We start from the raw sequence: 22107 nt of genomic DNA, 5'->3' as shown, positions 1-22107 counted from the left end.
GTACCCGTGTAGAGTAGTTGAAGAAATTCATTTTCTTTTACCGCTTCCCTGTCAATAGCTCCAGCCTTTTCCTTCCTTTGTAATGAATTTACTTTCATCAATACTGCCTGGCTCTGCCTTTTCTCCTCAGCATATACATTGCCTAAGCTCCATTGATTTTTAATGACCTAATAATCTGCTGCATCTCAAACTGCAGTTGCAAGGACAGGTCAATTCATCCAGGTGGAAACATATGCAGTAGAAATGGAGCCACAGACAAAATCAAGTACTAAAAATGTAACTTGTCTCAATTGAACAAGCAAAACCTGCAATTTTTCAGATTTATCATAAGGACAAACCTGTGTGGATTTTCAGGGAAATAGGGAAAAACAAAACAAGAACAAAAAAAACCAAACAAACAAACAAAAAAAATCAAACAGAAAACCCCCACTTTTCTTACTATAGATTCTTTTACAATTATATTTTTAAAACACTTAATAAAATGGAAGTACTAGCCTCATTTAGAACAAGGAAATTGTTAACATCATAATTACAAGTGGTCTGAACCAATTTATCTTTTAAGTTTTATTACTAGAAATGACTGAACTATTCTGTCTGGACTCATCTGTTGAGAAAACATAATCTTGATTATTGAAGAGACCATTTTATCATTTAACATTTTAACAGTCATAATTTTGAAATACAAAGACATATAAAATAGATTTTGTAATGAGAAAGTTGGAGGAACCAAAAGAATAAGCGGTGGTTTCATTCTTAGATGGCAGGAGGCATAGTTTGAGAGTGAATAATGTGAACTATTTTCTGAGGCTGTAACCCTGCAAGGGGGTGTTGAAAATAAGAAAGATACTCTGAACTGAAATTGGTCTTTAATAAAAAATGTTTCTTTAGAATTTTCTGTCTTTGAGTTTAAAAGCTCTAAATGTCCAGAGCCACATCCTTTATCTTTAACAGTGGCACAGGCAGATTCTGAAGGAAGGAAATACTTAATATAAATAAGAGTGCTGGAATGAACCCTGAAGATTTCCTGTAAAACTGCTTTTTAAAGCCACCCAACTAATTTCCAAAACTCAGAATCAGTCTTTATGTATTAATAGAAACATTCTTGGAGAATTTGCTAACACAAAACTAATCCTTCTCCTCCCTTTAGGAACATAGTGCAATAACAGGTGAGGAACACTTTGTCCCCTCATTTTCTCACCTTGGAAGAGCGACAAGCTCATGGTTTAAATTCTGTGAATTAATTAATACATTTGTGAGGAATAGCTAATTTTCTCCAAGCTTCTGATGGTCAGAGGATTTTTACTTTCATTTACTGTACTTTAAATAAACCTTCAGAGTCCCTGGGGTCTTTCAGCCCGCACACCAAAGCAGAGGATGGTGAGGTGTACAGAGATTAAACTCCCATTGTTTTATCTAGGTATAATTTGCCTATGTGCAACAGAAAACAAAAGAAAAAAAAAAATAAAATGTCTAGAGGACAACATATGGGTTCAGAGCATTTTTTTTTTTTTTTTACATCAGTCCATAAGAACAGCCAGGATTGTTACATTCAAAAGTGTCTGATTATTTTTCAAAACAGTCTTGGAGATGACTGCCTGACTGATTCTCAGCTACATGTACTGCAGTGTTCATTAAGCATCTATATTTCTCATGTCATTTTCTCTGGTGTTGGTCAGCACTCTCCCAGGTATAGCAAACTTGAGAGTTCACTGGCTCTGGGAGGACTTGCCCACAGAGAGAGGTTGCTGTCCACGTCCTGCTGTGGTCCTGGAGAGCTCTGCTGCTTCCAGGGTCACAAGACAATTGGCTTTAGTCGTAGTAACTTTCCATCTTTGCCACAATTTCTGTCAGTAAATTTCTTTAAGGTTGGATAACAAAACTGTTCTGCTCAGGTTATTTCATTAGTTTGGGCAAGAAAAATGAGTTTCCAAGACTTGATTAAGAAACAGTTGGCTCGTTAGCCAACATAAGTTCATGGGAACAGACAGTATTTGTGATGAGCTCAAGGCCAAGGCTCACGTGTATTTCTGGAATGATAGTGCAGCCCACGGAGGAGGGAGGAATGCACCACCACAATGAAATCTTGTTGAAGTTTTTATTCAGTAAATTATTCTGCTTTGCTCTAACTGCAGACAAGCAAGTTTGTGTTGCATGCTCATGACATACTTTATTATGAATAGGTTTTGATTTAAGAATGAAACTGTATTCATATTTGTGGAGACCCTGGGGGGGGCTTTCCCTGGCTTAGGAAGACACAAGAAACTTTCCTCAAAAAGCTGCTAAGACCCCATTGGCTCCTTCCCCTGTTCCTATGTCTGCTCCTGTGTCCCTGGGCCACTCTCTCCCTATTCCCTGATTGGCCCTCATCTTTGTACTGCCCAGAGAGCAGGGTCACCCCCAGGCCCCTCAGAGATTGATAAACTCAGACCCTCCTCATGTGGTACTGGGGACTTAATCATCTCACCACATGGCTGAATAAAGCATCTGTGGATATTATGCAAAGGCCCTTTTTGCTTCCTTACCCTGGACTTTACTAACAGCAATTCAGGCTGCAACACATATTTAGGCAGCTTTTTTTCCTAAGAATAGCCTTCCTAGCATTATTTGGCTATAACAATTTGACTTCAGCCTGTCATCGTTGTTTTTCATTCTCTTAAAAAATATCGTTAGAAACAGCCATCACAATTGATATCAGATATCCATATTAAGAATTGCCCTATCCGTGTAGTCTATGTAACACCTTGGAATTCTATTTTTTCTTACTTTCTTAGGAATTTCAAAAAGATTTCATATAAATTCATAAATAAGAACACTCACAGGTTGTGCTGTTTGGTTGCCTACCAATATGATTTATAAGTATCAGAGATTTCCATTCTTGTTTGTCTTTGTGGATTATTTAATTTTGGGAATATTCTTAGTGCTGTAGGATGTAAACACTTAAATTTGGGGTTAATTAAGGGATGAATAATTGGTATAATAATTTTTGAAACACTACTTTGGTTTTGGTTTTAATACAAAGAGTGTGCCGTAAGCGTTAGGTCAGTAGTTCCCCCTTCCAAGTGTTTCATGTTCCATTTGCAGCAAATTCCACTGATTTGATACCTGTGTTTCATTCAATATGCAAGATAAACAAGGATGGCCAGTTATCTTTAGGAGAGAAAACAATACTAACAGAAGTTGTAGAAATGAGATATAACAGTCTTTATATGTATGTTTTGATAAGTCAGAAAACCAGAGTTGCCTCCAAGGAGTGTTTTTTATCCTTGAAGACATTTTACAGTGTTACAATTTTAGAATTCTTATGTATTTTTCATCTAGTCTATTTCTGTTTACCTTATGTAAGAAAATAGACTTTTTTCCCTTTTTTTTCTTCTTTTTTCTTTTTTTTGATTGAGAACACAATTTGAAATACATGTCTAGAAACTCTTTTTGCTTCTATTTTTATTAGAATATTTTTGTGTTTTATACTTCTTTTAGAGATGGTTAAATGTCTCTGAAGTTAGTCTAGGCACTGTTTTTTTTTTCCATTGGTCACGATTCCAAGATTTTTCAGTGTTCTTCTGTATATTATTTATGTTAGCATGAGAGAAAGCAGAGAAAGTCCTGATCATTAGGAAAAATTATGCTTAGTAGCTGTTCCTCAGACAAAGTGTTGTTGGGGGTTTTTAGTTAAACACTTGGCATACATGAGACAATTGGATGTCTAGAGAAAGAAGGATTTTCAGATGAAGAATTTTCAAACAAATTCAGACAGCATAGATTATCACAGATCCCTACAAACATGATATCCCTAGCTTCAGTCAACTCTTAAAGCACTTTTTTACACTCTAATAGATATGGATATATACCATGAAGTATTGCTACGGAAAATAAAAAAAAAAATTACCTGTGAAAAGTGGTGATCAAGTTATCCCTTCTCACAGTAGAGAAAAATTTATCTTGCTGCAGAAATGTGATATGGTTCGGTTCAATTTCTTATTGTACTGTATACTATTTGAAATCTAGAATTACACTCAGGTCAAAAATGAATTTGTGCAGAAGGGATAAATGCTGACCATTTTCTGTGCTTCAGTATTTATTTTTCTGGAATATAGTACTTCCTTTTAACCAAAAAAAAAAAAAAAAACCCCAAAACAAAACAAACAAAAAAAACCAACAAACAAGCACAACCCCCACTATAACGTTCATCAGATTTCCAAGCCTGCTTTTCCTGATGTGGATTCAGTTACTGACCCTTGTGTTTCTCACACAAGTGGTGATAGTCATGACTATTACCTAGCCTAACACCTATTTAGGAATCTGCATAAATTTCATGTGATTTTTTGATCTATTCAATTCTGAATTAAGCTTTTGTTTGGAAGATTAGAATTTTCTGTTGTTGTTGTTGTTGTTATTTATTATTATTATTATTATTATTATTATTATTATTATTATTATTATTATTATTATTATTATTATTATTATTATTATTATTATATTTTAAAATTTTAACATTATTATTTTATTATTTTTATTTGTAATTTTAAATTATTACATTGCAAGAATTGCACTCCCTGAAGTCAGCTCACTTGGTTGAGCTCTAATCCCATATGAGCCATTCATGTAAGAGTTGGGCTCAATGATCCTCTGGGTCCTTTCCAACTCAGAGCCTGCCCTGTTTCTGCTTGTTGTTCTAATGATAAACTTTAACTTTCAGTTCTAAACGGCAATGAAAGGCTTTATTAGCTGCTTTGAGCATTTTATTGGCACAGATTTGTCAGTAGGAAAAATTCTTGCCAAGTATAAAAACATTAAGTGCCTCGGTATATATTTTTTTATGGATGCATAAGCCTATTTATATGTATAGTTTGTTTTTAAACTAAATTCCTGACAAACTAGCTAAACTTGTTCAGAACTTTTAGAAAAAACATATGAGATGGTATCTTCTGTAGCAAATTCATTTTTTGCTTCTCTTCTGTCCTTGTTTTCTACTGTTGTACTAATCAATAAGTACTTGTTGATTTCTCTTGACTTTAGCAGTAGACCAGAAATGGAATTTCTGTTCTCATAAGAGACTTGGCTTCTAAAAAATAATGATAAGGTTGGCCTTTGCAGAAAAGAGAAATCAACAGTAACACACTTCTGCTTGGTTTTAAAAAGTTATGATTTCGCATGAGTTTTTGAGCTTTTCCAGCTTCCTAGAACAGTTTTCACAAAATATGTCTGTGGATTGCTCAAGCCTAGCATTGCATGTAGTGTAAAGGTTTGTTGGTTCGGGTTTTTTAAATGTCATGTTTTTCATAGGTTCTCTGTAAAGTCTGAAAGTAACTTGCTACTTTTTTGCATATATCATTTTAAAAGCTTCTGTGGTAAATACCTCTCAAAATATGTGGTAAAGATTATTTTCATTATTCGCTATTCAGAACACTTGAAAGGGCTTTTGAATAACAGTGTGAAATATCTAATTAAATATAAGATTTTTTTCATTTCCCTCAATCTTAACTGATCTCGGTCAGTTAACTGATTTTGTATTGCAAAGTACGTCCATGTATTAGACATCTGATTTTATTTTTTTTTAAAGAATGCATTGTTGTTCCATTTATTCCTTTGTAGAACTGTCTAAGCAGGTGCTATTTTCATTGCTGTTATAATTTTGGTTTTGTTCAGTTTTTAGCAAGTGTTGAAGAAAAGAAATTTAGCACAGTGCGGATGGGGGCTGGAGATCTTGAAAACTACCAAACTGCTTTAGAAGAAGTACTCTCGTGGCTTCTCTCTGCTGAAGATGCATTACAAGCACAAGGAGATATATCCAATGATGTAGAAGTTGTTAAAGAACAGTTCCACACCCATGAGGTATATGTTTATACTAATACTTTGAAATGTACTTATTTTATTCTCTTCTCTTTGAATATTTGGACGGGATTTGTTTTGTTTTTATTAGTTTTGATTCAGAGGATGTAAACTGGAGACTATGCCCTAGAGTCATGGAATTGTTTAGTTTTGAAAAGACCCTTAAGATCCTCAAGTCCAACCATTCACCTAACACTGCCAAATCCACCACTAAATGCTCCTAAATGCTGCATCTACACATCTAAGGATGGCGACTCAACTACTTCCCTGGAAGCCCATTCCAATGTTCGAGAACATGCAGTGGAGATGAACAGTGGAGTTGTTTTTTTTCTCCTAAAATCCAATCTAAGCATCCTCTGTTACAACTTGAGGCCATTTTCCCTCATCCTATTATTTGTTACTATGCCCACCTCTTTGCAGCCTTCTTTCAGGTAGTTGCAAACATCAGTAAAGTCACCCTGCAGCCTCTTCTTTTCCAGAAGAAGAACTTTCTTCTTTTGAGAACTTTCTACCCTTTGAAGAATATAAAAGTGTTTATTTCCAGTTTATATTTCAATTTTTGATGAGGGGTTGAAAAAAATTAAAACCAAGATTGAAAATCATGTTGGCAAAATGGTGCAATTCTGTTCTTTCATTTCAAAGAATGCAACTGAAAACTGGATTTTTAATTTATTTTTTAATTGTCAGGGGTTTATGATGGAGTTAACAGCTCACCAAGGACGTGTTGGTAATGTTTTGCAAGTTGGAAGTCAACTTCTATCAACTGGAAAACTTTCGGATGAGGAAGAGAATGAAATCCAAGAACAAATGAATCTACTTAATTCTCGTTGGGAAAGTCTCAGGGTAGCAAGTATGGAAAAACAAAGCAAGTAAGTAATAGGTCAGGTTTTATTACACCATATAATGATTAATTTATTAATTTTGACTGAAACAATCCTGAACTTGACTAACAGTTGGGATTTTCCTTCACTGTGAACAAAACTCTGTCTTGTATATGTTTTACCCTGAAATTTGATGCACAGTGATTTTGAACCTTGCATGTTGTTTGGAGCCTTGAACCCACATAAAGCAGCAGCTACCAACAACTTGGACACTGATAACACTTTCACCAAAATTTGCATCACCTACCTCACCTTTTTCCAGTTGTTTCAACAAATACTGTATTGCACTATATTGAACTACAAAGGAGAGAAACTTTGCAAAGATAAAAAAGGAAAAGGGAAACGAATCTTTTAAGGCCTCTAAAACTCAATCCCCATTAAAAGAATAAATAAGAGCTGAGCTTTCCTGGAGATATTGCCATGGTTTTATTAGAGTGCAAATTACACTATTTAAGAAAGGGTAAAGCCTATAGCTTAAAGTTGAACTACAAGTAGAAGTAGAGAAATAATCTATTAAATATTCACAATATTTGGAGATTTTTGATATTACTATATCTGATTTTGAAATTTTTTATTTATGGAGTACCATCTGGCGTAAGAAATTCCATAAATGTAAAAGCTTGTCATTGTGCAGCAGGGGAGTAATTTGGTTTACGGGTTACTGAGATAAAGTATATATTTTCTTACTTTCTTCATAAATACATATTGAACATATTCAGTTATTCATCTTGCTCCTTTTCATGCTTTTTCCAGTTCTACCTTACCTTTTGGAGATGAGGGGTTTGCCCATTGCATTAAAAAGAGAACTGTGATTTTTCAACAATTGCTTGACATAACTCTCTTTCTTCCAATATATTCTTAGCAATTCCAAACATGTGCTTTCTTTTCAGCTTGCTACTGAGTACTGAGAGTGTTTCCTTTATTCTTCCTTTGACTATAAAATCGTTTCTGAGTTTCAGATATTTCAACCTTATTTATTCCAGTTCTGGTATATTTTTGGAGAGAAAAATCTATGATGCTTTACTATAGGGAGTTTTTATTTGCCATACTTAATTTCATTTAAATCAACGCGTGGAAGTAGCTATGTCTCTGAGTGGACTTTGTCTACTTAAAATGCCCTTTAACACCAGTTGTTAAACCCACCTCCCAGCTGCACCTTTAGGTCATTGCTTGGAGAATTGAGTGGCCTAGTCTCTTCTAAAGTGAGTCATATTTGGGTAATATGAGTTCAGGAGAAGACAAAATAATAAGGGCTTCACGGAGTGTTGCACTGCTCTTTCATTTTCTATACAAAAAATAAATCTGCGATAAATTCAATGAAATTGGGGATAGGGCAAGAGAAAATTTCTCAGGAGTGATAACTTAGATATAGTTAATTCTGGCCCTTTGGTCAAACCACTGTGTTTCAAAAACCTGGCTGGATGAGTATAAAAAGTTTTCTTATCACAATATAATATATTTTGGGGCTATTATACATTATTTAAACTCTCAGGATCCATCTTCTACTTCAGTTTAAGGCACAATCTTCTGAGCAGATTGCTGTAATCTTGTCCCTAAGGCAACAGTGACATGTTTAGCCAAACAAGGATGGTTTTTGTGAAGATGAGAACAGCAAGGCTGTCTGACCTCTGTAATGGTAATGGGAAATGTGAAAAAAGTACCACACTTTACAGCACAAGGAAAACAAAAGCAAGTAATAACCAAGGACAGGAGGAAGATATACTGATAAATATGCAATGAAAAATGGAAGGGTCTTATAAAAAGTGATTTAGGAGGTCAGAATGTCAGAAGAGGTTTGGAACACAACAATGCCTTTGTGTAAAAGCAGCCCAGATTGGATTTCTCATGTATTCACTGTGTATTGAAAACATTTGACTGTTCTAATAAGCAATGCAGTAGCATGCTGAAGGAAAACTGTCTTTTTTTTTTAATTTTTGTTTCTTCCTTCTGGCCTTTCTCAAACATTATTCTCCATCGTAGAGCATCTCAGTGATAAATATGTCACTGTAGATAAAAACAATAACATTTACCACTTTATAGGGAGTTCAACAACTTTTAAAACACATTCAATTCAATTTTTTTTTAATTTGAAACTTTTTTAAGCCATACTATAAACAAAGGTTTTGATAATCTCCTGAGGTATCTAAATAGATACTAAACCCTCATATCAGATGTTTATAAAAGTATTATGAAAACAAGGAAGAACCTGGTGAATGGTAGGAAAGAAGAAGCATTCTTTTGCTTTAGGAATTAACTGTGATTATGTTTTGTGATTACTTAATTTTTAATTTTATGCTCCTTACTTCAGAATAACGTCAATATTATGTATTGTATGTGTTTCATCATATTTTCATTTTCTTAAATTCAGTTTAAGAAAATGAAAATATGTAGAAACAGGTTTCTGTACAGGTAACTGTAAAACTAACATTTTTTCTGTACAGATTATTTAATTTAATGCTGACAGGAATATCACCAGGATGAAGCAATGTACATTATATTAGCTTGGTTTAGAGCATCAAGACAATAACATAAATAATTCAAACTGAAGGACTGAGATCTAAGATCCCTAATCCCTTGTAAACCATGGGCTTTATTGAAACAGGGTATCACCCTTCTGTACTCTATCTGTAATTAATAGAGAGATTAGGATGGCAACAATACTATATGAGTCCTCTGGTGGTTTTATTCAATCTCTTAAATATCATTTCACGTTTAAAAAAATTAAAAAAAAGGGAAAAAACAAATCTGAAATCCAAAAATGCTGTTGATGAAGATTTTGTTTAGGAGAGTTTCGAGACTTTCTAAACAGTCAAGTCTAAGTGGAAATCTGTCATGGATTTTTGGCCAGATCATTTTGGATCTAGCTGTGCAATTTTATTAGGCAAAACTGAAGTATTTCCTGGTGAAATTTTCAGAGTATTTTCCATTTAATAACTCAAAATATAATGTTTTTTCTATTTAATATCCTAAATTAGAGGAAGCCTGCTAAGGTCAGCTGTTGGAGCAACTTTCAAAATACTTGTAGTGAGCAAAACAAGCTTTAAAGAAATAGAGTGTAGGAAATTTGAACTCCAGCTTAATAGAAATGTGACAGGAATACAAAGCTTTAACAGATGGAATATTATATGATATAGTGAGTTCCTAAAGAAAAAACTTCAAAACAAGTTGTCTAAATCAAAACTATTTCAAAAAAGTTTCATCTACCTTCTCCATAGAACCATAGAATGTGCTGGGTCAGAAGGGACCCATCGGGGTCATCAGGTCCAACTCCTGCCCCTGCACAGCCATCCCAACAGTCACACTCTCTGCCTGAGAGAATTTCCCAAACACTTCTGGAGCTCTGTCAGGCTGGTGCTCTAACTACTGTCCTGGAAAGCCTGTTCCCCTTTCAAAGCACATATTCAAAAGCTTAGATTTCTCTGCTGCCTTCAAATGTAACCTTGTGAAAATCTGTTAGTATACGGGGCAGATGTTTCTGCTTGTTGTTTTCTTCACTTCTAAATTCTAATTTTATTTTTTTTTTTGTTTTACAGTTTACATAAAATCCTAATGGATCTGCAGAATCAGCAGCTAGCCCAGCTGGCTGATTGGCTGACAAAAACAGAGGAAAGGACAAAGAAAACTGATTTGGAGCCCTTAGGTCCAGATCTAGAGGACCTGAAGCGCCAAATAGAAGAGCATAAGGTATGCTATGATGTGCTTCCAAAGACATAAAAACCAAATTGGCTGTTTGACATTTTAAAATCTCTACTCCTGCCATTAGAGCAGAGCAAAGTAGTATGAAATCTTGGTTTAATATTTATTGTTCTATACAGTTAACAAGCTTTTGTAGACTTACTTTATCACAACTGTGAGTTTTATTCTGATATAAAAAGATATTGCTTTCTTTTTATGTATAAGCAATATACTAGAATAGTCAAGACAACTGTAACATCTTTTCATTACATTAGAATGAAAATATATCAGGTTTTTTAATGCCTGTGTATTCTTCTTTTTGCATCTTGCTTTTTTCTCTTACATGTTGTAGCAGTAATGATGCAGTTGTCAGACCACATAATATTGTTAGGACTCCAGAGATTCTGAATATATATTTGCACTGAATATATATTATGCACTGTGAAATGCATTCCTTTCTAGCAGTGGAAAATACTTTTTGGTAATATATTGAAACAGTAACAACAACAACAACAACAAAAAAAGCAGCCAACCAAACTCAGGAATAGAATATAAAATGGAATTTTGCCAATTTCTTCCACATTATGTAAGGGTAATTTTAATTGGAAGAATTAAGAACTAAAATGAGAGATAGGACAGTTTGTGTAATAGACTGATTAAATTTACTGAATTAGATTGCCTTGCTTCATAATAATTTAGATTTAAAAATAAATTTGTATATGTGTCTATAGCACATGATGATGATAAGGAAATACAGAAAAATATAGAAAACAGAGTTGATTTGTGAGCTGGTGGAGATTTAATATGATGACCTTTGAATGTCTCTACATCAGTGTCTCAAAGCAGTTCCTTGCCTTGGTATCTTGAGAGATTTTAACACCTGATGCTTTTTGGCCTGTGTTAGTGCTAATCCAGATTTTAGAGGGCAGATCATCCTGAAAAACAATTCAAACTGAAATCAGCTTTTACAGTTCTTTTGAAAAGAGGTCAAAAGCTGCAAAAGACCTCATGATGCACTTGTGTGTTAAAGATGATTTCTTTGCATTCTGATTAAGGAGTGCTACTGAAGAAGAATACAAATTCTGCAGCTCCTGCTGCTGTTGGTGCTGTCTGTGCTTGCCCTGTGGGGAGAAAATGCATTTCAGTATGTGGCTTTGCTAGCTAAGGACATTTCCTGACATTAAATTTTCTTTTTAAAAAAGACAGAAGGTAATTATGAAATGGTAATTGGAAAAAGAAGCATGAAAGACTTTGAATACATCCATACTAAGACTTGAATAACTTTACTCCTATTTCTATGCTTGAATACTAATAAAATGCAATACCTTTATTTATGCAATCTCTTTATGCTGCTTCTTTCTGATACTGAGAAAAATAGGTAATTAGCTTGTATTTGAACATTTTGAGTGAAGACATACAGAAATCCCTTTTCCACGTGCTTCTTCTTTCCTGTGGTGTGTTGAGTTAGTGAACATTATTTATGTGTATTACTTCTCAAATTTGTTTCATGTGCAAAAGGGAATTCAGCTAGAAATGCTAGAAATAAAATTGTTTGGATTTAATTTTAATTACATTTGTATTCATCTATCCCTTGTGTTATTCAGAAGTCAAAGAACAGGATTTTCCATTCTTTCAGTTATTGAGAGAAAGTGCCACATGATTTTTGGTATTTTACATACATCAAAACTTCCTCATATAGCAAGGGTTAAAACAATGGATTTATAATAGGACATTTATTGCTTTTTCATTAAACACGCAAATAAAAAAGTAAACCCAAAACTCTTCATATTTTCTCAGTCTCACATGAGTCTGGTTGTATCAGAAAACAATGTTTTGTAAATTCATCAGAGGAACCAAAAGTTTGAAGATATTAAAAGCAATCATCATTTCAAATGAACCAGACCAGCAAACATGTTAGGTTTGGGTTGTTGTCATCTTGCCTCTGTCTCCTCTTTACCCTTATAATTTTGCCTTCCTCTCTTTACCTGTTCATTAGTAGGTACTTTTCACTCATTTAATTCATGTTATGTATCTTCCTTTGAGTTAAGATTTCCGTACATATCAGTTCTTTATTTTATGTATTTTTAAGTGATGTTTCAAAATATTGGTCTTGAGGTCTTGTGACTGACACTTCAGTGTTTCTTCTGGGACATATTAAAAAAAATCAGAAAACAAACAAACAAATCCCCAAAAAACAACCACTAATATGTATTGGAGATGGCAACCAACTATCAGACCAGAGAAAAAACTCAACATTCTTCCCAGCATGCTGCTTGGGGCCAAAATATATGAGGTTCTTTTCTTGATAGTACTGCAAATTTTATGAGTGGAATGAAGTGGTGAAGAAGAAATTTTTAGGTCATTAGGAAGGTACACATTTCTGGTAAGAAAGCTGGCAAAGTCAATATATTTTGGAAGATTAGTTAAGTATTTCAGTAATTTTTTTTTGGTTTTTTTGTTTGTTTGGTTTGGTTTGGTTTTGGGTTGTTGTTGTTTTTTGGGTTTTTTTTTTCTTTTGTGGCAGCATTTTAAGTATTTTGGCTCCTGTTACAATTATCCCTTCCTTGTAATTTTGTAAAGGAAACAAGCTACTTTTCAGTAAAAATCTAAGAACTATTGAGCTGTCCAAGCAGAATATGGTATTGGAATTGTTAGAATAAATTTTAAAATTGTGCTTTTAATTGCACTGATTGTAATATTCCAGTTAATATACCATATATTATTATTATTATTTAATATTATTACACCATATATAATTGGTAGATTTTTATAGTTTCATAAGGTTTCTGAAAACATCTTAGCCTTTTTTAGTGCCAGGATTTTTAATTCTTCAAATCAATTTGAACAGTCAAAGGAGATGCTCTTCAGTGTTCAAATATCAGGATGGATTTGTCTTTGGGTACTTGGATGAGTTTGGCGGGCATATTTATTCTTTTTGAACTGGATTTTGTTTGAGTTGTGTAAATTGTTATCTGATAGATAGGAGTTAAAGGAATTGTAAAGTTTTATGAGTTTCTCTTGTTGCTATCTTTATTCATCTATGTTCAAGTCCCTGAAAATTTGCTATTTCTCTAATAAGCTCAGGGCAACTTGTTAGTAATTACCATTTAAATTATTTGAACAGAATGTGCTCTTGCCTTAAAACTGTCCATCATAAATTCCTGTTCCAACAAGATCCTGTAAACAAACAATTCTCACCAATGAATTTCATGGTAAAAATAGACACTTGGGTTATAAGGAGCAGTCTTTTTAGTTCAGAGTAAATTGAATCTGCCTGAGGATTAGATAATGAGTCAACTTTCTGGTTCATCTGTTCCATGACTTCCCAAGTCTTTCACAATGTGTGTGAGACTCCCAACTCCAAAGTACCATCCACTCCTGCTAACTCTGGTTTTGTTCTGGGATGCCATCTGTCAGATTCCAGCTACTAAGGGAATTAAAGTCACCTTGTCCATGGATGTAGACTTAGGGAGCAATGAATTTGTTTTGTATGGCTTAAAGAGGGGGTTAAATGAGGGGGAAGTGAGCTGTATTATACACACTAATCCATGACTGCTCTGCCTCCTCTTCCCTCTCCGGTGCTGGATCATAAAATCCAGAAGTCTAAAGTCTAATTAGTTGAGAAGTCTAAATTCCAGGGATGACTCTAACAATTTAGTATATTTCACAGTCCTTGAGAATTGTTTTATAGTCTAGCTCTCTGAATCAAAGGGTACTCACAGGGATGAAAGTCAAAAAAAGGGGGATTCTTATATTGTCTCAATATGCCCATGAAAGAAATTAACTCTGAAATGGGTAGTAAGATATTTATACCCTAAAAACAAAGTAGTCTGTGAGTTCCTTTCTTATTGCTTATAACCACATTATGTTTTGGGTTTTTTTTTTTAATTTTTTAATAAAATTAAAATGAGTTTAAAAGAGTTTTAGAATGCATTAGCTTATGTTCAGCAAGGACTTCATACATGAGTGAGTTACTCAAAAAAGCAGCAGAAAAGCACATCATTGTGAAATTCAGCATAGTAGGTAACACAGTCAAGGTTTCTCCTGTGACAAGGCCATGCTATTTTTCAGGCTGTAGCTATTCCACCACAAATGCATCAGTCCCTAGAAGACACTCAGCTGAAGTAACGAGAAAATAATCCAGGACTTTGGTTTCCCTAATTGTTTTGTTGGTTTGAAGCAAGTTATTGGCACCTAAAAAGTGTGTCAGACAAGATGGAGTCCTGGCTACCTTGGGTTTTGGTTTTGGTTTTTTTTTTCCAGGGGAGTGGTATGAGGTCTTCTCTGTGGTTTAAATTTTCATTACCAGCACCACTTTAGCTCCTTCCATTTTTGTTGTGTGTCCTCTTGCTGCACCAGAGCAAGGGAAGGAGAAAATATGTCTGGCTGCTCAGTTCTCTGGTGCCAGAGCTGGGCTGGTTTTGATTTTGTTAACTGCAGCAAAGGAGAGGTTCCATCTTTCATGGCAAGTGAGTTACAAAAAAAAAAAAAAAAAGAAATAAAGAAAAAAAAAAAGGCGAGCAATTTTTTCATCAGACATGCAGAAATCATGAAAAGCCTTTGTTTCTTGTTTAGTTTCTTGTTTAGTTTCTTGTTTAGTTTCTTGTTTAGTTTCCTGGTTTCTGCAGGGAGTTGCAGTAGGTTGCTGCATGAGTTTGCTAATGGTGGGTCACCTCCTGAGCAGTTTTCTCCTACGTGAGTAATGTTGTAGTGTGCCAAATTGAAGTTAGCATGTGCTTGTTTAATGAAATATATGTGAAGTTTATATTGTTACAATATTGAAAAAAAATTTCATACATTAATATGAAATACAAAATTTAATTCGGTGGCTATTTGAAATCTGCAGGCTATTGCTATGTATACATATTATGTGACTGTGTGTAAATCACCTACAAAAATGCAACAAATTATTTCTCAAGCAAAATTTTCAGTCTGGAATATTATATAAGAGTTAGGACTTGTGAGTAACTTTAAGCTCTGGAGTTCTCATAGACATTTATGCAAGCTAATCAGTCAATGGTCTACCTTTTTTGGTTTGTTTTTTTTTTGGTTTTTTTTTTTTTTTTTACTTTTGAACACATTCTTTAACATATATCCTTTCATTATAGGCATTTCAAGAAGATCTGGAGCAGGAGCAAGTCAAGGTGAATTCCCTAACCCATATGGTAGTGGTGGTAGATGAAAACAGTGGTGACAGAGCTACTGCTGCACTGGAAGAACAGCTTCAGGTAATGACTATATGGCAATGCTGGTCCCATAAAATTGAAATAGAAAATTTTAATAAGAAAAACCAGATAATGAATGTGTTCATGATCTACAGGATCATAATTTGTTGATAAATACTGTTTATGGAGAAATATTAAGATTATTCTGTATTTTTCTAAAGCACTTTTGAAGGGAAAGTCAGAATTTATTTTCCAATATTTTCTCATGGCCATGTTTATTTGGAAAAAAAGGGAAGTATCACTTAATTGAATTTTTCAAATACAATTACTCGAGTATCTTTAAAATAATGACACATTGGAGATACATTTGTGATAGAGTTAGAAGCCAAGATATTCTAAAAGTTTTTAAAATATTAACTTGCTCATAATAAAAATTCACTATTTCACTTGTGTCTTTAAAAAGTTTCTGTTGCTGTATTATTTATATTCCAATGCTCTTACTGTAACTGCTGAATGAAATTGGATAAAGGAAAGTTGGTAATCAATGTTGAGGTACATTGAAGGAGGGTTCTCCTGTGTTGGTGGTCAGCTCTCCAGGGACACAGCTCAAGAGGAATTGCAACATTACAACCAAGATTCTTTCTATTTCCTCTTTCAGAAAGGAGAAACAGTTTATTTAAATTTTACTTTATTACCTAAGAAAATAAGTTTTTGTGGGCTCTAAATCATTGCCACCCAAGGTTTCTCTAGAGAAGCTATCTCCATTCCAGCAGGTATAGCTGGAGCACAGACAGATACCTGTGTGCTGTCTTGAATGTAGCTAATTTGGGTACCAATACCAGCAAATCAGTAATTGCAATTTAGAGTAGATTTGACTAAGATTCTGAGCCCTGCCACTTGAAATGCCATTCTGAGTTTTCTGTACTGCAGCTACTTAGTCACTCAAGCAGCACAACCAGCCGAGATAACAATACAGCCTCTACTGATCCAGAATTATTAATTCCTTTTGACTTCATCCTAAGTGTCAGAACTGTGGTGCACCTGCCCAAAATAATCTTAACCTTCCAGAATATCTTGCCAGACAGCTCCTTGGAACTGTTCAGTTGAATAAAGCAGATCCCTAGCAAGAACATGGCTCCTGAAGCAAAACTAAACTTGCAAAATATTTTGAATGGAAAAAGAGAGAAAATAATTAACAGTATTTGATATTTATGGCACTTCATGAGTAAGAAGATGTAGAAATGAGAGTTTTTAATAGTGTGAAAATCAAATGAAAGGTTGGTGGATTGTTAGAAAATCTAATTTCACATCTTCAGGAAGAAGAATAAAGGAACATCAGGTGACACAGCTTCATCCCATATTATTACAATCTTTGGAAGGATACCATTAGTATCCTGTGCTACATCTGTGGCTGATCTATATTGGAATAAAACATGAAATAGAATTCAGACAATACTGCAATACCTTAAAGAAACATTATGAATAATTAATATAAATTAAACACAGTCAAAATAGACAATTTGTAACTATACTAATATACAAAACACCAATTATTACTGTCTTGGAAAAAGTACATTCCTTGAAAGATGCTAGAAAGACAATTCCTGAGTCCCCTCATCCTGCAGCACAGGCTCTCTGAGCAGATCATGGGGTGTTGTGGAACAGAATATTTGCTCTTCTATTATGTCCTTTATTCATAATTTCTTACAGAAGAATCTGAGAGAAAACATAATTCCATTGCTCTGGAAGTAAAGGAATATGTAGCAATATTACAGATGTTAATAAAACCCAAGTACAGATACAAAGCTACAGGGTTTAGAGTGGTAGGGAGGTGTGGAAACTTTCATACTTTAATGCCCAGGAGAAGAGAGTTACCACAGTCCACCTGCTACACCTCTTGTGAAATGTTACACCTCTTTGTTGTGTACAGGAACTGTTTGGGATTTTTTTTCTTATCACTTGCAGTCTGAATATAAGCACAGGAGATAAAATGTGTTGACAGGCACAACCATTAGACCATTTCACCATAGGCACAATGGAGAAAAGTTCCAAGCTTGATTATGTATCTGTCAGTCTGACTTCTAAAAGTAGAACAAAACAAGAGCTTGAACTGTCAGACAAAAGAGCTTAATAAGACTGGCTCACTGAGGTGCTGGTCAGGATCAGATTAGGAAGAAAATGAGCATTTATTTGCATGCATTTTCCAAGCTGATGCAATTCAGTTTTGTACTTCTTTTTGAGGTGGTGATTCCTGAAATATTTTCATACATATAAATATCTATGTATATAATGTGTATCTTTTTTCAAATGTTTGTATAAGACAATTTTTTAATACCTAAAGTGAACTTTTTGAGATGTCTCAAGAATGTTGACATGAATCTAGGCTCATTTTAGATTAGCAGTAAAGTTCATTTCTTTCAACAGTTCTTACTTTTCAACAGTAGAGTTCTTACATTTTATTGCCTATGTAAAAACATATCTGTTTAAGAAGCAATTAATGGCATAGAAGCCAAAAGTGTCCCCTGAATCAAATTATTAATTGAAAATTTACCCTTGCTTGGAAAACTAAAAATAAACACAATTTCAGGGCTCTTCTTAGAAACAGCTGTTCCTCTAAGGTACTTTGAGAGATTACAGATAGTCTGGGTGTGAATATTAAAACTACTTTTACATTACTTTGCTTACTTTCCATAGCAATGTGTGACATATTGAGAGGATCTGTTTATGCAGCTACTAAGAACCCACTATTTAGACTTAAAACTCCAAGACCCCAATTAAACTCAATCCTTAGATTTACCAAGGCAGCTGTGGGGTAAGGCTCAAATCTATATTTAGTGCTGCAAGATCAAACCACTTCAGTAACAAAGCTGTTGATGTTCTCTGACTCATTTCTACAGAAAAAATGGGGAAAATTATCTTCAGCTCAGAGAAATGGCTGGATAACATACAGAAACCATGAATGCTGGGAGATTTTTTTTTTTCCATAATTATACCCAGCAGATTACATGTCTATTAAGGGCTCTTGTGGGCTAGCTCAAATTAGAGGCTTCCCCAAGCTTCAAGGGTCAGGGCCTGTGCTAGAAAGAAATCTGTATAAAGTGTATCAAATACTACTTGATAGCTTATTCCCTTGCTGGGGGAAAGGAGCTGAGTATTTTCCAGGATTAAATGTTCATGTTATTCAGGGTACTGTTTGTTGATTGCAGATGAAATATGGGCTGTTCTTGTTAAAATGCATCAACATAAGTGAGGAATATTCACAAATGAATAGACTGTTTCAGTTGACTCACTGAGCACTTAGGACAGGAAGTTGCATTCTACAGACTAAAGGGATTTCCAAGATCCGCTCTTCAAAAAAGTATGGTATTCCTGGCTGATGACTGGGAAGTTGAAATCATCCATAAGGACAGGGGTTACTGATCTAGAAAGTTCTCCTAGTTCCCTGTGGAATAGTTTACATCCTGAGCAGGCTGGAGTTCTCCATCACAGATTTCCAACCGTGGGACTCAATCCAGCAAGTCTTTTTAACATCACAGCTGTGGGACCTGACCAGTGCTTCCAGTTCCTCCCGTTTGTTTCTCCCACTCGGTGTGCTGGTGCATGAAATGTTGAGACCTTGAGAACTGCCCACAAAACTTAATGCTGTTTGGTAGAAATTCTATGAATGGGCTAAATATTCAGTTGTAAAGAATTAATTTTGGATATAGGCAAAAACATTTTTCCACTTTTTCTTATTATTTTAAAAAGTGGATATTAACACCTGATTAGAAAACCATTTATCAAATAAGTTCTGTTAGTGGCAGGCTTGCAGTACATGATTTTGATCCAGTGTTCCCAAGCGTTATGTTTTACTCATTTTCTTCTGTTCTTGTGCTTCCTTACTTTGACCTTTTAGCAGACTAAAATATTTCCCCTTCTGCTTTTGATAGTCATATAAAATATTCCTTCAGTGTCCTCTGAGAAGAAAAAATAAAACATCTTCTTTTGCATTCAATTTCTCTAAAAATTTGTGTTAGGGCTGTATGAATTGGCTTTTTTTTTTTTTTTTTTTTTTTTACAGGATGGCATTTTACTTGTTAGTGTGGATTCAATCAGTTTATCTGAAAATTTGTTTTCCCAGATGTTAGGAACACTTGGAACAGTCTGAGTTTGTGGGCATCACACAGGCTACTGTTTGATGTGAATAGAGAGTTAAAGTTGAGCACCATGTGATTTAGTAAAATAACTGGTTTATAAATAACAGTCCTAACATGATATTTTGAACTTGGAACTTCCTGCCTTAACCAAACAGTGTATCTTGATCTCATGGTTGTTATGGCCTCTCCTGATAAATAACTAGATTTAAGGTAGGTCACAGAATCAGCACTTTTATCAGTGCACTTACTTGGTCACTTTTCTTACTTTATTAAAATAAAAGAGATTGTAAAAGTATTGAGGAAACAAAAAGGTTATGTGGGTCTGAAATATTTTGCTGAAAATGGTATTTTGTATTAAGTTTTTTGTTTTGAAAATCAATATAATTCTCAGAGTTAATGCAGAGCCAGATATTTGATCTTCTCTTGAGGTTTTGCTGTTTCCTAAAGGACCAAAAAACACTTTTGATGATGTATCACAGTGATAATTGATGGAGATGTTATTGCAGTTGTTGAGAGGAAATTATTTTTCTCACAGTAATCATTAAGAAAAGTCAGCTGCTTGGATGTGAGCTATTTAAAAGTTACTCAGGTATGAGGATTTTTATATAATAGCTATGAGGAAAGATATGCTTATGACTTTTGAACAAGTAATTATCAAGATAAAAATATTCAATTGAATATTTTTATGGTTTTAGTGTCCACTAAATGTAAAACTATATCTGCTGATTTTTTACTATGTCATAAAACTGTTAAATAAACAAATTCAAATGGCATTCTGAAAGTTTATCTTCCATACCCTAGGAAGAGAAACTTAATTTTTTTTCTTCTTGGTAGAAAATACAATTCTAATTTAAACCTTGGTTTTAAGAATCCAGTATTTGGATGCTACATTTTTGCCAAAATTAAATTATAATCTTTATGAGGAATAGGTAAATACAAAAGATGGAGAATTATGAAGTATTTCAAGTTAGAAGGGATCCATAAGAGTAATGAAGTAAATAGCTCAATATGAAAAAAGGAAGAAACTATTATCTTTTTGTCAGGGTGTGCATTTGAAGTGGATGAAAAATTCAGAATGCAGCAATATAGTGTAACTTTCAGGTGTTTATAAGAGATTTTTTTTTTTTTTTATTTGGGAGCAGCTAAATAATTTGCATTTGATATCGGGGTAATGAAGTCACTATAAATCATTGCAATAAAAGTTTTCTATCATCAGCAAAAGTAAGGGAGAAGAGAACAAGATGATTGGTGCTTTGTCTAATTTAAATACGTGCATAGTAGCAAATGGTACAAATACCTGGGAAACCTCACTGGGATTTGTGCTGATGTGGAAGTTTATAAGTGTGGGGTTTTTAACACTGCAATATTTTAAAAGAGGTAACAGTTTTGACCAACTGTACCACTGATGATGCAAGTTAAAGGCCAGTTTTTTGGTTTTGCTTTGGCCACATTTTTGCCCATCATGTTTGTGTTTCAAGTAGTTCTCTTTGGCCATCTTAAAGTTTTTAAATAGAGTGAGTTTTTCAAAGTGCAGTAGTAGAGCCTTGCTAGAAAACTATCTGTAGATTAGTATTAAAATATTCAGTGTTTAGATCTAGTGCTTTCCCTATTCTCTCCATTTTGATTTAATTTCAAATGGGCCTAAAATACATTTCATGTGATATGCAACATATTTTAAGGACAAATGCCTAAGAAAAAACTGAATAGGGAAAATATTTCCATAAAAATTTTGTAATGCCACAGGGAAAACAACTTTCCTTGTTAAGGAAGAAAAAAGTAAACAAATGCTAAACAGACTTTTGTGTTTCTTTCTCTCCAGCACTTTGGAAAACGGTGGGCAGCCATCTGCAGGTGGACAGAAGAACGATGGGTCCTTCTGCAAGATATTCTTCGTAAATGGCAGCATTTTGCAGAAGAGCAGGTGAATAACTATTTTTTTAAAGTTATAAATTGGAATGTTCTTCAAAACATTGTAGGAAATATGATAATACATTTTATTTATGTGTATATATGTATATAGGAAATGCATGACTGGAGTTTTTTCTTTCCAATTTCATTTCAGTGCCTTTTTGATGCGTGGCTTACTGAGAAAGAGGATGCTGTGAGCAAAATTCATACAACTGGCTTTGGAGATCAGAATGAAATGCTGACCAATCTAAGCAAATTGGCTGTATGTATTTTTCATTTTTCTGTTTTTATGTTCAGCTTCCTTAATCTGAGTCTGCATGCACATGGCTTTAGCCCACCATCAGACCATAGGGTTTCATCCTTTGGGGAGTGGGCTTTGCCTCCTGTAATGGAATAGGTTGGTCCATAGCCTGGCTGATCAAGGAACCAATAGATAGAGATTGTTCTTGGTTGTATCTTTGGTCAAAAGTTCCTTAAATAAAACAGCATTTTGGTGTCTTAAAAATATGTATA

General features: G+C 34.2%; 1 protein-coding gene across 6 annotated transcripts in view; it reads left to right on the top strand.

Annotated features, from left to right (window-relative positions):
• DMD (dystrophin) overlaps positions 1-22107 on the top strand; it is a 971087-nt gene that overhangs the window by 260636 nt on the left and 688344 nt on the right. For all 6 annotated transcript variants that reach the window (XM_050969735.1, XM_050969772.1, XM_050969742.1 and 3 more), the window contains 6 exons: positions 5647-5832; positions 6517-6698; positions 10244-10394; positions 15494-15613; positions 21506-21607; positions 21749-21856. In XM_050969735.1, the coding sequence (XP_050825692.1) occupies positions 5647-5832; positions 6517-6698; positions 10244-10394; positions 15494-15613; positions 21506-21607; positions 21749-21856 (849 nt within the window). The remainder of the gene's footprint in view (positions 1-5646; positions 5833-6516; positions 6699-10243; positions 10395-15493; positions 15614-21505; positions 21608-21748; positions 21857-22107) is intronic.

The sequence above is a fragment of the Serinus canaria genome, chromosome 1 (genome assembly GCF_022539315.1).
Source record: "Serinus canaria isolate serCan28SL12 chromosome 1, serCan2020, whole genome shotgun sequence".
Lineage (NCBI taxonomy): Eukaryota > Metazoa > Chordata > Aves > Passeriformes > Fringillidae > Serinus > Serinus canaria.
The sequence above is the reverse complement of the archived record's forward strand: the minus strand, read 5'-3'. Positions and strand labels throughout refer to the sequence as shown.